Source organism: Salmo trutta, chromosome 24 (genome assembly GCF_901001165.1).
Source record: "Salmo trutta chromosome 24, fSalTru1.1, whole genome shotgun sequence".
Classification (NCBI taxonomy): domain Eukaryota; kingdom Metazoa; phylum Chordata; class Actinopteri; order Salmoniformes; family Salmonidae; genus Salmo; species Salmo trutta.
The window spans coordinates 46,143,739-46,164,166 of record NC_042980.1 but is presented as its reverse complement, the minus strand read 5'-3'; the positions used below and the strand labels follow the sequence as shown (position 1 = coordinate 46,164,166).

Genomic DNA, 20,428 nt, shown 5'->3' with positions numbered 1-20,428 from the left:
TCTTAATGCAACCTCTGTGTCAGATTTTAAAATAACTTTACGGAGAAAGCACATTTTTCAATATTCTGAGTACTGCGCTCAACCATCAATGCAAGCTATACAGTTAGCCGCGAAGTCACGACGTCAACAAAACTCTAAAATAGTGTTATAAATATTTTCTTACCTTTGCTGATCTTCGGCGGAATGCACTGGCAGGACTTCCACTTCCACAAGAAATGTTCATTTGTTCGATAAAGTCCATAATTTATGTCCAAATACATCCGTTTTGTTTGTGCATCCAGATCACTATTCCAAAGGCACGACAGTTTCTAACTGTTTCTAACTGTTTTAGAAACTTCAGAGTGTTTTCTATACAAATCCACTAATAATATGCATATCCTACCTTCTGAGTCTGAGCAGGAGGCAGTTAAATTTGGGCACGTTTTTCATCCGAACGTTAAAATACTGCCCCCCTATCCCTAAGAGGTTTTAACTAAACCTGCAGCTAACATAAAACTGGCATGTTATGTAGTGTGCTTATCGACAAACTCACACACTTTCTCATCAGGGCCTTCCACAAATTTGTGTAGATTTCAACGTGTATGTATGGACTACATCTAGCCTGGTTCTCCACCCCAGAGACATATTAGAGATTGGACACTGAGGTTGCTGCATCAAATCACATGTATTCATCACACAGTTCACAGCTGGTATAAAAGGTGAAGCAAAATGCTTATGTGCTAGCTCCCTCAACAATGCAGTACCGTGCTGATGTACCGTGCTTTATAGGGAAGTAATACACGCTCTAGAATGCCCTTCAAGCCAATCAGGAACGAGCGTTCAACAATGCCATAGTAATCAATAATAACATTATGATGCATTTTCATTACACAGTATAATCAAAAATATCTATATGGCAGCCATGTTGGCAATATTGACCAATAGCAGTTCATGGCATTTACATTTTTTTAAACAATGCGGAGCAACTGAACGTTTAGAATTAGAATCCACATACTTGTCATGAATGGATAAATGGAATACTCAAAGGGGTAGGACCTCTCATTAATGCTTTTTGACAAAGGTTTTAAACATACATTGTTGTGGCAGGGTTGCTTTGTGGTATATTGCATTTTGGTTACCTTGTGGCCTTCTCATCACTTTGGGCCCTCACTCTCCATCCCACCTCACCTCTATCACAGATTGTGGTGCAAAGACTGGCTGACCAGGTGCCCATGCTGATCAGTTACTTCATCCTGAAGGAGTCAGCCAAGATTGTGTGCAGTGAAATGCTGGATCTGCTAAGCAGAGATGACACTGATAACATCCTCCAGGAGGATTCCGAGATTGAACAGAAACGTGCAAAGTTGAAGGCCCAAGTAGATCGCCTTATACTGGCCAATGACAAAATCAGCAGGGTCTGAGAGGGTGATGTCTTGTCAGTTACAGAATTCAGAGATGTTTCCAAAAAAAGAGACAGGTTAATAGAAGTATAACCAGATTTTTGGAAAGGGCAGTAATGGCCAAATGCAATTTATTTTAAATAATGAGTAAAATCTGTTATATTTTGTATATTTGTATTCAACAAATGTATAAGATCGGCTAAGATCAGTGAGATGCTGTACAGACGACCCCAGTGAAATCCTACAGGAGGAACCAGAAGACGGCCTTAAACGTAAACGTTTGCGGGACCAAGCGGATCGCCTTGATTAGTAGACGGTGGTTGACAATTTGTCAATGCAGAAATTCTGAGATGTAGCCAACAAAGCCTGCAATAATTATATCTACATTTGAACAGCACACAGAACATTTTATATGATGGGCATCTCTACATTTTGTCAAAATTGGGATTCAAATAACATGATGTGAATGTATCATCACATATCTGCAATGTGGTGTGTTATTACGTTTTCGTCTCAAAATGTCCTGAGGAAATATGGGAAGATGGTTGATAATATTATTTAAAGTGACAAATGAATTGAAGGTTGTATCCATTTTCTGATTGGTCAGAGCGCATCAATGTAGGGAATAATTTTATGATGGCATTATAATAACTTGTCTGTGTTATTAAACTTGTTGGGGACCAGCGTGGTGGATGTGTTGTTACCTACCCTTACCACCTGGGGACGGCCCATCAATAAGTCCAGGATCCAAGTTACAGAGGGATGTGTTTAGTCCCAGGGTCCTTAGCTTAGTGATGTGTTTTGAAGGCACAATGTGTGGTGATGATGTCAGGTTCCTCTTTAAAACTGGAATGATTTAGTTATGAATGATGTTTAAGGTGATTTGTTTAGTACTTTTATTAAATTAAGGAGATAAAGACCTCATCAAAAGAGATATTAAACAGAGAAGATCATAGCAGTCCCAGGACATTCTCCCAATCTTCTCTGCAGATCTCCTCTGTCAGGTTGGATGGGGAGCGTTGCTGCACAGCTATTTTCTCCCTACACTGCCCCACGTCTTCATTTGGACATTGAAGTGAAATTGTGTACATTTGGCCTAAACAATTGTTTTAACAAAGTCAAATGAATGTATTGTGTTCGAGGTTTCATGATGCTTGTCTGTAAAGCAAAGTAGATCATTTTAAGATTGTTCCCGATTGAACATCTCTGTAGAGACCTGAAAATAGCTGTGCAGCAACGCTCCCCATCCAACCTGACAGAGGAGATCTGCAGAGAAGATTGGGAGAAAGTCCCCAAATACAGGTGTACCAAGCTTAGTTTCTTGTTCACACCAGATTTATTAAAGAAAATTGCACGTGTTTTGGCACATGTGTGCAAAAAAGTAAGTACAATTGTCTACAATTTGCACAATAACTACATGCACATGGCTGATCAAAACTGATGAGTTGATTCTCAGTGAAATTGTCTTCACAACTTCACAACATCCTGTCATCGTGTGAGCCGTCACATGCAACATGATCCATTCTATTATCAAAATCTGTCAGACATAGTAATGACATATTATTGAAGTAGGAATCACAATCTTACCAATCAACCAATCAAATTTGGAAGCATATATATGGAGCTTGCCCACAGCACAATCACTGCCATTTTTTGAACATGGAGGAACTTAACAACCCTGAACAGCAACTACATGCTCATGGAAGAGAACTAAGAAGATGTGTAATAATGGGTGGTGGTGGTGTTAGGGGAAGACATCATAGAGGAAGAGGTAGAAGGTAAATAATAAGAGTCCCTGATGAAATCAGAGCCACAATTGTGGACCGTGTCATAAACCATGGTCTTACAATGGAAGAAGCTGGTCGGAGAGTACAGCCTAATGTAAACAGGTCCACGGTGTCATCAATTGTGCAAACATTCCGTAGGGAAAACAGATAAATATGTACTCGTTCTTTACTTTTGTTACAGTACTTCATTCACAACAATACAGCAACTACTGTAAAGGTAAATGCAAGTCTGAAAATCACAATGTACCGTACAATATGTATGAGGAATATACAGTAATACAGCACAATTTGAATACAATATGCTATCTGTAATATCATCTATTTGTGAATTCTACATGTCATATATAGGACTGCACAACGACCTCATTCATGCTGGTGGCAGAGCAGAAGTATTCAACCATCAGCAAGAACAAGACAATTGCAACAGGTTCATAGCCAGCAAATATAAATTCTGTCAGCACTTCCGCTATAGACAGAGTTTTGAAAAAAAATCTAATGACTATGAAATAACTGTACAAGGTGCCATTTGAGAGGAATAGTGACAGAGTGAAGGAGCTGCGGTACCAGTATGTCCAGGTAGGAGCTGTGGTACCAGGATGTCCAGGTAGTAGCTGCGGTACCAGGATGTCCAGGTAGGAGCTGCAGTACCAAGATGTCAAGGTAGGAGCTGCGGTACCAGGATGTCCAGATAGGAGCAGTGGTACCAGGATGTCCAGGTAGGAGCTATGGTACCAGTATGTCCAGGTAGGAGCTGCGGTACCAGGATGTCCAGGTAGGAGCTGTGGTACCAAGATGTCAAGGTAGGAGCTGCGGTACCAGGATGTCCAGGTAGGAGCTGCGGTACCAGGATGTCCAGGTAGGAGCTGTGGTACCAAGATGTCAAGGTAGGAGCTGCGGTACCAGGATGTCCAGGTAGGAGCTGTGGTACCAAGATGTCAAGGTAGGAGCTGCGGTACCAGGATGTCCAGGTAGGAGCTGTGGTACCAAGATGTCAAGGTAGGAGCTGTGGTACCAGGATGTCCAGGTAGGAGCTGCGGTACCCGGATGTCCAGGTAGGAGCTGCGGTACCAGTATGTCCATGTAGGAGCTGCGGTACCAGTATGTCCAGGTAGGAGCAGTGGTACCAGTATGTCCAGGTAGGAGCAGTGGTACCAGTATATCCAGGTAGGAGTTCGAAAGTATATATCTATTGGGCACAAGATCAGATGTCTCTGTTAGATGCCATGAATGCTGCTTGTGAGGACATCACAGGCGATCATTGCAGGGGATGGATGCGCCACACAAGGAGATTTTTCCAACGGTATATCGCAAGGGAAAACATCACGTAGAGGAAAATCTCTTGCCAGACCAACAAGAGCAACAGGATGTCCACCAAGAAGATGGGAACTTGTAGTGTTACGTACCGCGAGGAGGTAAAATGTATTGTTTTTTACAGAACTACAGCAGTTTTTTTCATTGTTGCAGTTTTTTTACATTTTTTGCATGGATGTCATTTTGTGGCAAATTTTCTGTTCACTATATATGACTTTACATGTAAGAAATATGTAAAAATGGACATGCAAATGTGAATGTTCTGTTTACATGTAACACATTGCTACAAAAATAAACTGACTGTATACGTACAAATGTGCATATCCTTTTTCTGTGTAATACAGTATTGTACAGTATTGACTTTTCCCAGTAAACTTTTACCTTCTGTTGAAATCCATATCTAAACAGCTCAGTGTGATACACAATAGCATTCAGCTAGACAAAACGGACATTCTTGTATAGCACAGTAAGCAGTCAGTGTCAACAACAAAGTAGAACAAAACTGAAATTTGTATATAACAAACATTTCCAGGGTTGACTGCCATGGTGAAAAAACATCAAAATATTTTGACCAGTACGGATCACACGATGACAAAAAAACGTTTTATTTTGGTGGCATTGGCCAATTTACTGACACAAGAACTCATTTTTGAAACATGAATTAAAAAGTTGTGCGTGAGTTATTACATTTTGCATACATGCAATAGAGTGATGTCCCATAAAACAGTTGTGACAATTTACAATTTAGAGAATGTTAAGACTGTTTCAAAGAATTTGCCAAAGCAATTGAAAAAAACTGTAAGAAACCAATTAGGCAGTCTTGATACAACATTTTGAACATAAATGCAATGGTTCATTGGCTCAGTCGAAAACTTTGCACCTACACTGCTGTCATCTAGTGGCCAAAATCGAAAGTGTGCCTAACCTGGAATAATGCATTGTGACCGTTCTCTAGCATAAAAAAAAACAGTTAGATTTGAGTATGTCAAGTGTTGCAGTCATTTCAGTCACTGTAGTAGCTGACATGTGTAGTGTTGAGTCATTCCAATACATAGACACACTGGCTTTACTCAAAGCCAGTGGCAATTCATTAGTGAACATTTTTAAAAGTTTAGGGCCTAAACAGCAGCCCTGGGGAATTCCTGATTCTACCAGGATTTTGTAGGCGAGACTTCCATTAAAGAACACCATCTGTGTTCTGTTTGACAGGTAACTCTTTACTCACAATATAGCAGGGAGTGTAAAGCCATAACACATATGTTTTTCCAGCAGCAGACTATGATCAATAATGTCAAAAGCCGCACTGAAGTCTAACAAAACAGCCCAAAACAACAATCTTTTCATCATCAATTTCTCTCAGCCAATTATCAGTAATTTGTGTAAGTAATTTGTGTAAGAAACTTGTTGAATGTTCTTCCGTTTAAGCATGTTGAAAGTTTGTTGACAACAATCATTTTTTGACCTCTTCCACACTGATTAGTGGGCTTGATTACCAACAATGAAGAGACAGCCTACAGGGAGGAGGTGAGGGCACTCAGAGTGTGGTGTCAGGAAAACAACCTCTCAATCAAAGTCAACAAAACAAAGGAGATGATCGTGGACTTCAGGAAACAGCAGAGGGAGCACCCCCATTATCCACATTGAAGGGACAGCAGTGGAGAAGGTGGAAAGGTTTATGTTCCTCGGTGTACACATCACAGACAAACTGAAATGGTCCACCCACACAGACAGTGTGGTGAAGAAGGTGCAATAGCGCCTCTCCAACCTCAGGAGGCTGAAAAAATTTGGCTTGTCACCCAAAACCCTGACAAACTTTTACAGATGCAAAATCGAGAGCATCCTGTAGGGGTGTATCCTGTCGGGCCTGGTACGGCAACTGAACTGCCCTCAACCGCTAGGCTCTCCAGAGGGTGGTGCGGTCTGCATAACGCATCACCGGGGGCAAACTACCTGCCCTCCATGACAACTACAGCACCCGATGTCACAGGAAGGCCAAAAAGATCTTCAAGGACAGCAACCACCCAAGCCACTGCCTGTTCACACCGCTACCATCCAGAAGGCAAGGTCAGTACAGGTGCATCAAAGCTGGGACCGAGAGACTGAAAAACAGCTTCTATCTCAAGGCCATCAGACTGCTAAACAGCAATCACTAACTCAAAGATGCTGCTGTCTACATTGAGACCCAGTCACTAGTCACTTTAATCAATGCCACTTTAATAATGTTTACGTATCTTACATTACTCATATCACATGTATATACTGTATTTTATACCATCTATTGCACCTTGCCTATGCCGCTCGGCCATCGTTCATCCGTATATTTATATATACATATTCTCATTCACCCCTTTAGATTTGTGTGTATTAGGTAAGTGTTGGGGGAATTGTTAGATTACTTGTTAGATATTACTGCACTGTCAGAACGAAAAGCGTAAGCATAAGCATTTCGCTATACTCGCATTAACATCTGCTAACCATGTGTAAGTGACCAATAACATTTTATTTGAATTTTATTTAATTTGACTTTACAGAATTAAAAATGTAAATTGTCTTTCATAAGTTGGTCAGATATACTTGGATGTGTAGTGTCAGCATTTGTTGCTGGTATGTCATGCATAAGTTTATTAATCTTGTCAATAAATAAAAAATAAAAAATAAATCATGAAAGTAGTGTCACGATTCCCACCGACGGTGGCGCCCCCTCCTGCTCGGGTGGCGCTCGGCGGTCGTCGTCACCGGCCTATTAGCTGCCACTGATTCCCTTTTTGTTTTTCCGCTGTTTGTGATTGTGTGCACCTGTTCTGAGTGGGGGTGATTAGCGGGGCTATTTATATTAGCTGGTCCACCTTTTCTTTGTGCGGGATTGCGTTTATCTGTTGAATGCTTGTGTACACGCTGGTTGTATTTTTGCGCTGACTGTGTAATTCCCCCTGTGTTTGGGGGAATTTTGTGATTTGTGTGCACTCTCATCACTGTTTGGGGTGGCTTGTGTTTTTCGCCATTTGGCCTATTAAAAGCCACTACCCTGTATTCGCTGCTTCCTGCATTTGATTCCTCACCCACGACGCCCGAGCATTACAAGTAGTTGGCAAAATCTGTTGGTTTTGTGATGAATGAGCCACCTGATTCAATGAATGATGGAACTTAGTTTGCCTATTTCCCAAAATGTAATTTAAGTTGTTCCAAAGTTTTTTCTATCAATCTTTGCCATTTATATTTGTTTCATAGTGTAGTTTATTCTTCCTTTTATTCAGTTTATTCACATGATTTCTCAATTTGCAGTGTGTTTGCCAATCGGTTGTGCAGACCTCAAAGATCGCTGTACACCAGCGGAACCCATCCAACTTGAAGGAGCTGGGGCAGTCTTGCCTTGAGGAATGGGCAAATATCCCAGTGGCTAGATGTGCCAGGTTTATAGAGACATACCCCAAGAGACTTGCAGCTGTAATTGCTGCAAAAGGTGGCTCTAGAAAGTATTGACTTTGGGGGGTGAATAGTTATGCACACTCAAGTTTTCTGTTTTTTTTCTTATTTCTTGTTTCTTTCACAAGAACAAATATTTTGCATCTTCAAATTGGTAGGCATGTTGTGTAAATCAAATGATACAAACCCCCCCAAAAAAGACATTTTAATTCCAAGTTGTAAGGCAACAAAATAGGAAAAATGCCAAGGGGGTGAATACTTTCGCAAGCCACTGTAATAGAGAGGTCAATTGCATTTTGTTGTAAAGAAAGAACTATGCTTTTTGCTAATGCACTTCACAACCAAAATGACTCTACTAGTTGTATCTGCTTGGCTGGGAATTAGGCTACTAGTTTATCAAACTGGGTATTTTCAACACAACCTTTCAAATATACATAACCAGATACATAACCATCAGTCTATGGTCTAGCTACCAGTATACTCACCACCACCACACTGTGGACCAACGATCTCCAACCCCCTATTCATGATAGGGTCCAAACCGTAGTTGGTCAATATGTATAGGGCTTTTCATTTGGGGGCGATGAAACAACAGAACCCCTTTCAGTGAAGGGAAGTGAAGTGTGCAGAGGGGCACAATTGGAGCGAAGACGCTAATATGTGTGTAAACTGTACATAGTTCTGTGAGTGTCACTGAGTAGGTTGATACCCATTTCATGGGTGCACAATCTCTAGTTTAGACTGCACAGTACAATCTGTATGTTCAATATGCACAATAGGCTGTGTAGTGAGCTAATTTCTCACAGTCAAAGTCCTGCAGCTAAAACACTAATATTTGTGTAATTTCTACACAGTTGTGTTCTGTTAATATCACTGAGGAGATAGCCCATTTCATGGGGACACAATCCACAATCCCCCTTATACTGTACAGTATAAGTATTCCCCCATTGTAAAGTCTATTACATCCACAGTGGGCTTTCATCAATTTTTTTGTGGTAGTATGCACTTTGAGAAACAACCTTGGTTTCATTTTACTTTCTAGGAAATCATGTGACCCTTAAGAACCAATGAGGTTGTATCTGAGATGTGATTAGGCACTTTGTAACAGATGGAGTATAATGGTATGCTTTCCGGACCACCGTTTCACTTTCATTTTACTTTCTATAAAAGGTGTTAGACTCAAGCTACCCTGACTCAACACGCAACCTACTTGTCAGAAGGCGTCACCAAATTCAAAGTAAGTGTGCATTTAACTAATGGACTAGATCAGGGTTTCTTTCAAACTATTGGTCGGGACCAAAAGTGGGTCTTGAGCGTGTGATAGTTGAGTCGCAAGATAATAAAATACATATATATTTGCACAATATTCCCTCGTATTTTGAGTCATTGGAGGATGATTTGGGTCATGGGATGACGGTCAATTTCTAATTTGGTTCTTGAGCTGAAAAAGTTTAAGACCCCAGGATTAGATCCTTAGCTCTGTACAGTTCCATTGGAAGTGGTGTTGTTATAATCGACGGCATGGTTACCTCAATCTACATCGAAAGGACTAAAACCAAATTGAAACTAAATATAATGGACCCCATTTATACCAGTGGTTTCCAAACTGTGGGGTGTGGGGGGCATTTTTGGGGAGAGCATCACCAGGTTTCCTCTTGTCATTTCAGTCATTGCAGACCTTAGAGAGCTATGTGTAACTTGTCAGAAATGTCCAGATCAACTAGCCCATGTCAGCTAAGGTTTTTGCTAGTATTTAAATCACAGGAAAATCACAGTATTTAATTTTTATATTGTCATTTTTTAAATCTGCAAATGCATTTTCTGAACAAGAGAGCTCAGAGGTTAAAGGCAGGGTCTGTTTTCAAATGTGTGTGTTCTTCTTTAGAATAATTGCAGCACTGTAATACATTGTGAGCTCTGACATATGGTCCAACACTGTACATTTGATTATTGGTCATTGGGGAAATTGCTTACCAACATTTTGGGTAACACTACTTTTGAACATGTCATAATCATGTTGTAAAGGTTCATAACGCATGTCATAAGCTGTCATAAATAAGTAATGATTGTGTTATGACAAAGATATTGCTTTATTTTCTAGCCTTATGACATCTTATGACACACCCACAGCCTGATACCATATAACGCAGCATAATAGTGGCCATATTACGATGTTATTTCAGTGATACGATGCAGAACATTTTATGTCTGTCTGAAATTCAGTGAAACCCATTGCCCTTTTATAACCCTATAATAGGTATTGATCGGGCAATGCAAGTTAAAGTGTGTCTTCCCCACTTTTCTCTATCAATACCCCATCTTCTGTAAAACCATTAACAACATTTGGGGCGTTGGCTGTGTTGTGGGTCTTTGGCTACGGACAAGGGCGCAACTCTCACTGTGGACGGGGGGGACATGTCCCCCCCCACATTCTGAAATTGCATTTTTGTCCCCCCCAGTTTTATCATTGGAATGTGATACAAAACTAGGCATGGGTTTGCTTTAAGACCATGCGGACGCCTCCAAGCGGTCAGTAGGCTGTTCGGAGTGTTTATCCGACTGGATAAAAAAACATAAAACAAAGTTGCTCCCCTGGCTATTCAAGATAATTTATGAAGTAATTACTGGAGTAATTAATTGATCTAATTTATCGTAAATAATTTGGTTATCCAATCCAAATTAATCATGTAGTGGAACCATTACTTTTTTTTTTTTTAGAGGTCCCTTGAATTAATTCTATCATAGTTATCATTAAATGGTTTTACCTTTAATACTTGTATCAACGGTAGACTTAATCAACAGCCAGTTACTATATTCGTATTCTGAAAGGTCGTTGAGCTCTTAGACTTCAAGAATCCAAACACTTGTTTAAGGACTTCAAGACAACAACAGATTCACTTAAAGGTTTTATTTACTAGACTCAATAAGTTGGAAAAGGAGCTAGGGGAGAACCGGGACAAAAGTAACACATAGTTTTTTTCCTAATTACTCAAGAGATCGATAGAGCTAGAGACACCATATTTTATGACAACCAACCTATATATGTCCTCTACCATTAGCAACTGTAATTTCATTTCTAGGGTAAATGAGTCAAAATTAAATAGACCGATAACAGAAGTACCGTTACTTTTGTATCTGTCAGCAGGGAGGGAGTAACACAGACTTGGGACAGAACTAACACCTGGTAAGAAGTGGAGAATATCTGTTTTACCTCCATTTTTCTGGTTTGTAACACTACTTACTTTCATCAAATGTACTATCAGCCATCAGTTCATGTTTGTGTCAATTAATGCTATAGGTTAAAAATGTATGAAAAATAACCATGCGTCAACATCGCAATGTTGTGCAACCACAATATTTTGCCTTACGGCCAGAGCAACAGTAGGCCTATAACTTGCATCATCAACTAAGTCAAATACAAGTCAAACAGTATATCATTTTCAAATATTGTCACTTGTTTATATTTTGCTAACATTATAAAAGCAATATGAACAAGATGAGACTGTGCTTAAGCTTTTCAATGTTTTATTCCAGGTCATCAGTTTACATTGTGTTGCTTTGTCCTACCCATCTCTCCTGTAACTTCTCCAAGGCTAACACCCAAGACTATCTAACATAATACTTGAAATCTCTGCTGTCATTTAGTTACATTTAGAAAATGACATATGTTTGGAACTTTAAACAAATCTACAACCCAAAACTATTTCTGGGTCCTTTTTTTTTCTTAAATCACTGAAAGCAAATTGTTTTGATAACTCGGAGAAACATGGTCAGACTGGGCTGTTTTCTGCAGGGAGGTCGTACTCCACATTAGAAACATGGTCAGACTGGGCTGTTTCCTGCAGGGATGTCATGCCTGTCGTACTGATGAGACCAAAATGCAGCGGGAATGTGAATACTCATCTTCTTTAATGAAGGAAACCGTGAACACTTAACAAAATAACAAACAAACGACAGAAACAGTCCTGTCAGGTGCAACAAACACAAAAGAGGAAACAACTACCCACAAATCCCATGAAAAAACACCCCTACTAAATAGGACCTTCAATTAGAAGCAACGAGGAGCAGCTGCTTCCAATTGAAGGTCAACCCAATTAACCAAACATAGATATAGACATACTAGACTAAACATAGAAATAGACTAAGATAGATCATTACCCAAAAAACCCCGAAACACACTAAACAAACACCCCCTGCCACACCCTGACCAAACTACAATAACAAATAACCACCTTTACTGGTCAGGACGTGACAAGGGAGGTCATACCACACATTAGAAACATGGTCAGACTCGGTTGTTTTCTGCAGAGAGATCGTATGACACATGAGGAGCATGCTGATTTCATTTTTTTACATTTTTTTTAAACATTTTAGTCATTTATCAGACGCTCTTATCCAGAGCGACTTACAGTAGTGAATGCATACATTTCATACATGTTTTTTTTCTTTTTCGTACTGGCCCCCCGTGGGATTTCAATAGCTTCTGTGTAATGAGACAACGGGCGTGTTACTTTCGCCCTGTTACTTTCGTCTCGGCTCTCCCCTAGTGACAGTTATCTTAATAGACAAGATACAAATGTAATGCAGTACAATCATTAGCATGAGAAACACTACAGATCAACTGAATAGACTTACGGACTCATCTGCAGATTTGACAACACTTTAACTGGATTTTGGAATAGTGGGAAATTCTTATACGTGCAAACAAGAGCTATTAAAGACAGCCTACATTAGTAAGGTTACACCATGGGTCGCCAGTGGCTAGACTATCTGTTCGCATGCAAATGGGTGCAATGCAATATTCATTGTGATATATAATTAAGACTAACTGTGTTTTACAATACTCAGTTACTTCCACCACCACTACCATATATTTACATGAATTTTAGCTGTGTTGTCTGGTCCAGTTGGGAGAGATGGCAGAGTGGTAGACGAGGAAAAAGGTCTATGGTCCCGGCGTTTGGAGCTTTTGATCAAAGAAGCTTTTCACTCGTCGGAGCTCAAGTATAGGCTCTCTTGTTTCTTGGTTCAGTTCACATGAATAAAGTTTGTGCAGACACTTGGGTTAGATATAATGTTCGGGCCTCTTCTGGGAGAGGTAAGACTCATTCATCATGTGTTGTTCAGAGAAAGTTCCTCTCAGGTGATTGTTTAAATTAGGGGCGTGCCGAGTAGCCGATCAAAACGAGTATCGTAATGGATATAGGCAATTTTCTGGATACGATTAAGATCAGAGTCTTTTTTGTCATTTTCCGTGATCCCCTCCCAAATATTCAGGTGAGGTCATACCCCACATTTGAAACATGGTCAGACTGGGCTGTTTTCTGCAGGGAGGTCCTACCCCACATTAGAAACATGGTCAGACTGGGCTGTTTTCTGCAGGGAGGTTGTACGCCACATTAGAAACATGGTCAGACTGGGCTGTTTCCTGCAGGGAGGTCGTACACCACATTAGAAACATGGTCAGACTGGGCTGTTTCCTGTCGTACTGATGAGACCAAAATGCAGCGGGAATGTGAATACTCATCTTCTTTAATGAAGGAAACCGTGAACACTTAACAAAATAACAAACAAACGACAGAAACAGTCCTGTCAGGTGCAACAAACACAAAAGAGGAAACAACTACCCACAAATCCCATGAAAAAACACCCCTACTAAATAGGACCTTCAATTAGAAGCAACGAGGAGCAGCTGCTTCCAATTGAAGGTCAACCCAATTAACCAAACATAGATATAGACATACTAGACTAAACATAGAAATAGACTAAGATAGATCATTACCCAAAAAACCCCGAAACACACTAAACAAACACCCCCTGCCACACCCTGACCAAACTACAATAACAAATAACCACCTTTACTGGTCAGGACGTGACAAGGGAGGTCATACCACACATTAGAAACATGGTCAGACTCGGTTGTTTTCTGCAGAGAGATCGTATGACACATGAGGAGCATGCTGATTTCATTTTTTTACATTTTTTTTAAACATTTTAGTCATTTATCAGACGCTCTTATCCAGAGCGACTTACAGTAGTGAATGCATACATTTCATACATGTTTTTTTTCTTTTTCGTACTGGCCCCCCGTGGGATTTCAATAGCTTCTGTGTAATGAGACAACGGGCGTGTTACTTTCGCCCTGTTACTTTCGTCTCGGCTCTCCCCTAGTGACAGTTATCTTAATAGACAAGATACAAATGTAATGCAGTACAATCATTAGCATGAGAAACACTACAGATCAACTGAATAGACTTACGGACTCATCTGCAGATTTGACAACACTTTAACTGGATTTTGGAATAGTGGGAAATTCTTATACGTGCAAACAAGAGCTATTAAAGACAGCCTACATTAGTAAGGTTACACCATGGGTCGCCAGTGGCTAGACTATCTGTTCGCATGCAAATGGGTGCAATGCAATATTCATTGTGATATATAATTAAGACTAACTGTGTTTTACAATACTCAGTTACTTCCACCACCACTACCATATATTTACATGAATTTTAGCTGTGTTGTCTGGTCCAGTTGGGAGAGATGGCAGAGTGGTAGACGAGGAAAAAGGTCTATGGTCCCGGCGTTTGGAGCTTTTGATCAAAGAAGCTTTTCACTCGTCGGAGCTCAAGTATAGGCTCTCTTGTTTCTTGGTTCAGTTCACATGAATAAAGTTTGTGCAGACACTTGGGTTAGATATAATGTTCGGGCCTCTTCTGGGAGAGGTAAGACTCATTCATCATGTGTTGTTCAGAGAAAGTTCCTCTCAGGTGATTGTTTAAATTAGGGGCGTGCCGAGTAGCCGATCAAAACGAGTATCGTAATGGATATAGGCAATTTTCTGGATACGATTAAGATCAGAGTCTTTTTTGTCATTTTCCGTGATCCCCTCCCAAATATTCAGGTGAGGTCATACCCCACATTTGAAACATGGTCAGACTGGGCTGTTTTCTGCAGGGAGGTCCTACCCCACATTAGAAACATGGTCAGACTGGGCTGTTTTCTGCAGGGAGGTTGTACGCCACATTAGAAACATGGTCAGACTGGGCTGTTTCCTGCAGGGAGGTCGTACACCACATTAGAAACATGGTCAGACTGGGCTGTTTCCTGTCGTACTGATGAGACCAAAATGCAGCGGGAATGTGAATACTCATCTTCTTTAATGAAGGAAACCGTGAACACTTAACAAAATAACAAACAAATGACGGAAACAGTCCTGTCAGGTGCAACAAACACAAAACAGGAAACAACTACCCACAAATCCAATGAAAAAACACCCCTACTAAATAGGACCTTCAATGAGAAGCAACGAGGAGCAGCTGCTTCCAATTGAAGGTCAACCCAATTAACTAAACATAGAAATAGAAATTGGTTCAGTTCACATGAATAAAGTTTGTGCAGACACTGTGCAGTCTTTTTTGTCATTTTCCGTGATCCCCTCCCAAATATTCAGGTGCCAGCACGTATCTTTCTCATGTCAGTGAGTCATGCGCGAGGTTCTACCTTGTCTAAATAACTCTGTTGTCACGTTCACTATCTTCAAACTCACAATGATAAGTATGATTCCCAATCAGAGACAACGGTAGACAGCTACCTCTGATTAGGAACCATACTCGGCCAAAAACAAAGAAATGAACAACATAGAATTCCCACCCCACATCACACCCTGACCTAACCAAATAGAGAAATAAAACGGCTCTCTAAGGTCAGGGCGTGACATCCGTAAAGAGAAGGGCAGGCTGTATGTTGTTCCCGCTGCTCTGATTAGATATACAGCGTCACTCTATCTCCATCCACTGGCTTCATGTTTTCGGTCAGATCATTTAGGTTCCTGCTGCCTGCTACTATGATAAAACACATGGCGAGGACGTTTGCTATCAAGTTATCAATGTGCTTAATATCTAACAAGTGGGGCAAGGGTAGGGAAAAAAATATGAAACACTGATGTGCATTCTGACTGAATGAGCAAATTTGGCTGTCAGCTGCAAGTTGAGGATACACATCCCTCAGCGCATTGCTCCTAATTTGCAGCTTTTTTGCAGTGAGAATGTGCAGGGAGGTATTTTGCCACCATCTATTTAGGCATATTATAAAACTTACCGATCATGACTTTCATCCGATCCAATCCGACTATCAACTTTCAATTTATGGATATGATTATGAGTATAACCATGTTGTCACACCCCTAGTTTAAATGTGCTTTTAACCAGTTCAGGAACTGAGACAAAGCTGCCATTTTAGAACTAGAATCGGCCGAGCAATTGCCCAAATCCACTCGATTCCACCCCCCCACCAACCACAAATATTTTTTTAGATATATTTATATATTTATATTAAATGTAGGTGTGTTTAACAGCCAATCAGTATTACTCTTGAGGGAGAAAGACAAGGGGATATGTAAATGAGCTGTCTTGCAGTTTGAAGTGTGTCTGCGTGCACAGTGTTAATCGTTACCCTGCTTCAGATATAGAGCTAAAAATAATAGTACTTCAGTCTCCACTGTCAAGTGAATTCTACCGTGCCATCTTTAGCACAACATGGTGTCAAAAGTGGCAGAAGATTAAACAAAAATTTGAGAAAAAATGTCCAGTGCTAGCTGCGTAAGTGAGAACGTGGACTTCACCAGCAGGCTACTAAAATGAGTGGCTAGTTAGCAGACTAACGCTAACATGAGTGAAACAACATACTTTGATTTGTTTTGCTATCAAGCTTGGGATTAGCACCAATGCAGTCATTTACACCACCATCTCCATTGTTGTTGACTGGAAACCTCCCAGAATATTGGCAGAAATGGGAACAAAGACTGACCTTGTATTACTTAGCCATTGGGCTAAATGACAAGCCAGAGAATAGCAGTTTTGTTACACTGCATCGGCAAAGACGTGGTGGAGATATACACCACGATGGAGATCACATATGCCGACCAGGAAAACAAGAAACTGGCCAAGGTGATGAAAGCTTTTGAAAACTACTGTTCACAACTCAGGAATACCGTGTCCCAGAGACATATGTTTTGGGCACACAAGTTCAATGAACAGGCAGGTATTGACAAGTTTATAACCAAACTGAGACTGAGAGCACATAGCTGTGAGTTCAAAAACATTGAGGATCTAATTCTAAGGGACAAAATTGTGCTAAGCGTCAGATAGTGGACTAAGAGAGAAACTACTTTCCATTTCAGATTTAACCCAAACTAAGGCCACAGATGTTTGACATGCAAAATAAGTTACATCAGCTCAGGCTAAAGCTATGTCAGCTAGCAGTAGCACGGAACAGTTTTATTTAACCTTGATTTAACTAGGAAAGTCAGTTAATTAACACATTCTTATTTTACAATGACGGCCTACATACCGAGACATTGGACATTCAAGAACAGAGGGGTGTGGTCACCAAAGTAACAAAACCAACAGGGTGGGTGAGAAGCCTGGTCATAACATAAAATAAAAATTGCTCTCTTAGGGTGTTTCTGTGTCCCAAGGACATGAACAAGGCCATACATTGGATCCTAAGGACCTGAACAAGGCCATACAGTGGATCCTAAGGACCTGAACAAGGCCATACAGTGGATCCTAAGGACCTGAACAAGGCCAGACAGTGGATCCTAAGGACCTGAACAAGGTCGTTCAGTGGATCCTAAGGACCTGAGCAAGGCCATACAGTGGATCCCAAGGACCTGAACAAGGTCGTTCAGTGGATCCTAAGGACCTGAGCAAGGCCATACAGTGGATCCCAAGGACCTGAACAATGCCAGACAGTGCCAACACTTCTCCATTCCCACCTCAGAGGATGTGCAATGCAAACTAGTAGGCAATAAGATCTTCACTATCCAAGATGAGAAGGAGGGGTATTGGCAAATCAAGCTGGATGAGGAATCAGCTGATCTCTGCACATTCAATACCCCACATAAAAAGTGTCAGCAAGGTATTTCAGCAGATGATCTCAGAGAGTTTTGGTGACATTGTTGATGTCTATGTAATTACAGACGACCTGATAATTGCAGCAGCCTCCAAAGAAGATACATGGCCAAATTCTACAGCAGGTGATGGACAGATCAATCCATCTTAATGTGAAGTTCAATGCTGACAAAGATACATTACATGGTGAGTGAAGTGAAGTATATGGGGCACGTCATCAGCCCAGGCGGGGTTAAATTAGACAACTCCAAGGTGACAACAGTCACACAGATGTCCCCCACTTGAAGACAAAAGACAGGGTTAGTGCAGACAACTCCAAGGTGACAGCAATCACAGATGTCCCCCACTTGAAGACAGAAGACGGGGTTAAAGCAGACAACTCCAATATGACAGCATTCACACAGATGCCCCCACCTGAAGACAGAACATGTCTATAAAGGTTACTGGATATGACACGTTTCCTATCCCAGTATATCCAAGATGAAGCCATGCCCACTGCACCACTCAGAATGCTCCTCAGGAAGGGCATGACATGTCAGTGACACCCAAAAAAACAAGCAGCACTGGAAAGTCTGAAGAAACCATGTTAAATAAGCATGACCCATTCAAAAAATGTTGAACCAGGAACAGATAAAGCCCTTGGTTCACTCCAGACCTGACTGCCCTTGACCAGCACAAAAACATCTTGTGGCGTACTGCATTAACATCGAAGAGCCCCCGCGAAATGCAACTTTTCAGGGAAGTTAGGAACTAATATACACAGGCAGTTAGGAATGCAAAGGCAGGCTTTTTCAAACTGAATTTGCATCCTGTAGCACAAACTCCAAATAGTTCTGGGACACTGTATAGTCCATGGAGAATAAGAGAACCTCCTCCCAGCTGCCCACTGCACTGAGGCTAGGAAACACTGTCACCACCGATAAATCCACGATAATTGAGAATTTCAATAAGCATTTTTCTACTGCTGGCTATGCTTTTCACCTGGCTACCCCTACCCCGGTCAACAGCCCTGCACCTCCCACAGCAACTTGCCCAAGCCTCCCCCATTTCTCCTTCACCCAAATCCAGATAACTGATGGTCTGAAAGAGCTGCAAAATCTGGACCCCTACAAATCAGCTGGCGTAGACAATCTGGGCCCTCTCTTTCTAAAATTATACGCCGCAGTTGTTGCACCCCTATTACTAGCCTGTTCAACCTCTCGTTCGTATCGTCTGAGATCCCCAAAGATTGGAAAGCTGCCGCGGTCATCCCCCTCTTCAAAGGGGGAGACACTCTAGACCCAAACTGTTACAGACCGATATCTATCCTACCATGCCTTTCTAAGGTCTTCGAAAGCCAAGTTAACAAACAGATCACCGACCATTTTGAATCCCACCGTACCTTCTCTAATGACTGCCTTGTCTGGTTCACCAACTACTTCCCAGACAGAGTTCAGTGTGTCAAATCTTTTTTGTATATATCAATCGCAATTTATCAATCAATCGCTCTTGCTGACGGTGATTCTCTGATCCACCTCTACGCAGATGACACCATTCTGTATTCTTCTGGCCCTTCTTTGGACACTGTGTTAACTAACCTCCAGACGAGCTTCAATGCCATACAACTCTCCTTCCGTGGCATCCAACAGCTCTTAAATGCAAGTAAAACTAAATGCATTATCTTCAACCGATCGCTGCCCGCACTTGCCCGCCCGTCCAGCATCACAACTCTAGACGTTCTGATATGTGGACAACTACAAATACCTAGGTTTCTGGTTAGACTGTAATCTCTCCTTCCAGACTCACATTAAGCATCTCCAATCCAAAAGTAAATCTTGAATCGGCTTCCTATTTCACAACAAAGCATCCTTCACTCATGCTGCCAAACATACCCTTTTAAACCTGACTATCCTACAGGTCCTTGACTTCGGCGATGTCATTTACAAAATAGCCTCCAAGACACTACTCAGCAATTTGGATGCAGTCTATCACAGTGCCGTCCGTTTTATCACCAAAGCCCCATATACTACCCACCACTGGCCCTCGCTTCATATTCGTCGCCAAACCCACTGGCTCCAGGTCATCTATAAGTGTTTGCTTGGTAAAGCCCCACCTTATCTCAGCTCACTGGTCACCATAGCAGCACCCACCCATAGCACGCGCTCCAGCAGGTATATTTCACTGGTCAACCCCAAAGCCAATTCGTCCTTTGGCCGCCTTTCCTTACAGTTCTCTGCTGCCAATGACTGGAACGAATTGCATAAATCACTAAAGCTGGAGACTCATATCTCCCTCACTAACTTTAAGCATCAGCTGTCCTAGCAGCTCATAGATCATTGCATTTTTACATAGCCCATCTGTAAATAGTCCATCCAACTACCTCATCCCCATATCTTTTTTTTTGCTCCTTTGCACCCCAGTATCTCTACTTGCATGTTCATCTTCTCCACATCTATCACTCAAGTGTTTAATTGCTAAATTGTAATTATTTTGCATCTACGACCTATTTATTGCCTTGCCTCCCTAATCTTACCTCATTTGCATACACTGTATATAGATTGTGTTATTGACTGTACGTTTGTTTATTCCAAGTGTAACTCCGTGTTGTTGTTTTTGTCGCACTGCTTTGCTTTATCTT

At 41.2% G+C, this 20,428-nt stretch overlaps 2 protein-coding genes across 2 annotated transcripts in view; both read left to right on the top strand.

The window, feature by feature from the left end:
• LOC115161395 (interferon-induced GTP-binding protein Mx-like) overlaps positions 1-2,063 on the top strand; it is a 28,645-nt gene extending 26,582 nt beyond the window's left edge. Inside the window, exon 14 of the mRNA XM_029712348.1 lies at positions 1,179-2,063. Within this exon, the coding sequence (XP_029568208.1) occupies positions 1,179-1,400 (222 nt within the window). The 3' untranslated portion in view covers positions 1,401-2,063. The remainder of the gene's footprint in view (positions 1-1,178) is intronic.
• Positions 2,064-10,699: 8,636 nt separating this feature from the next.
• LOC115161394 (interferon-induced GTP-binding protein Mx-like) overlaps positions 10,700-20,428 on the top strand; it is a 51,446-nt gene continuing 41,717 nt past the window's right edge. Inside the window, exon 1 of the mRNA XM_029712347.1 lies at positions 10,700-11,124. The gene's annotated coding sequence lies outside the window, so the exon portion shown is untranslated. The remainder of the gene's footprint in view (positions 11,125-20,428) is intronic.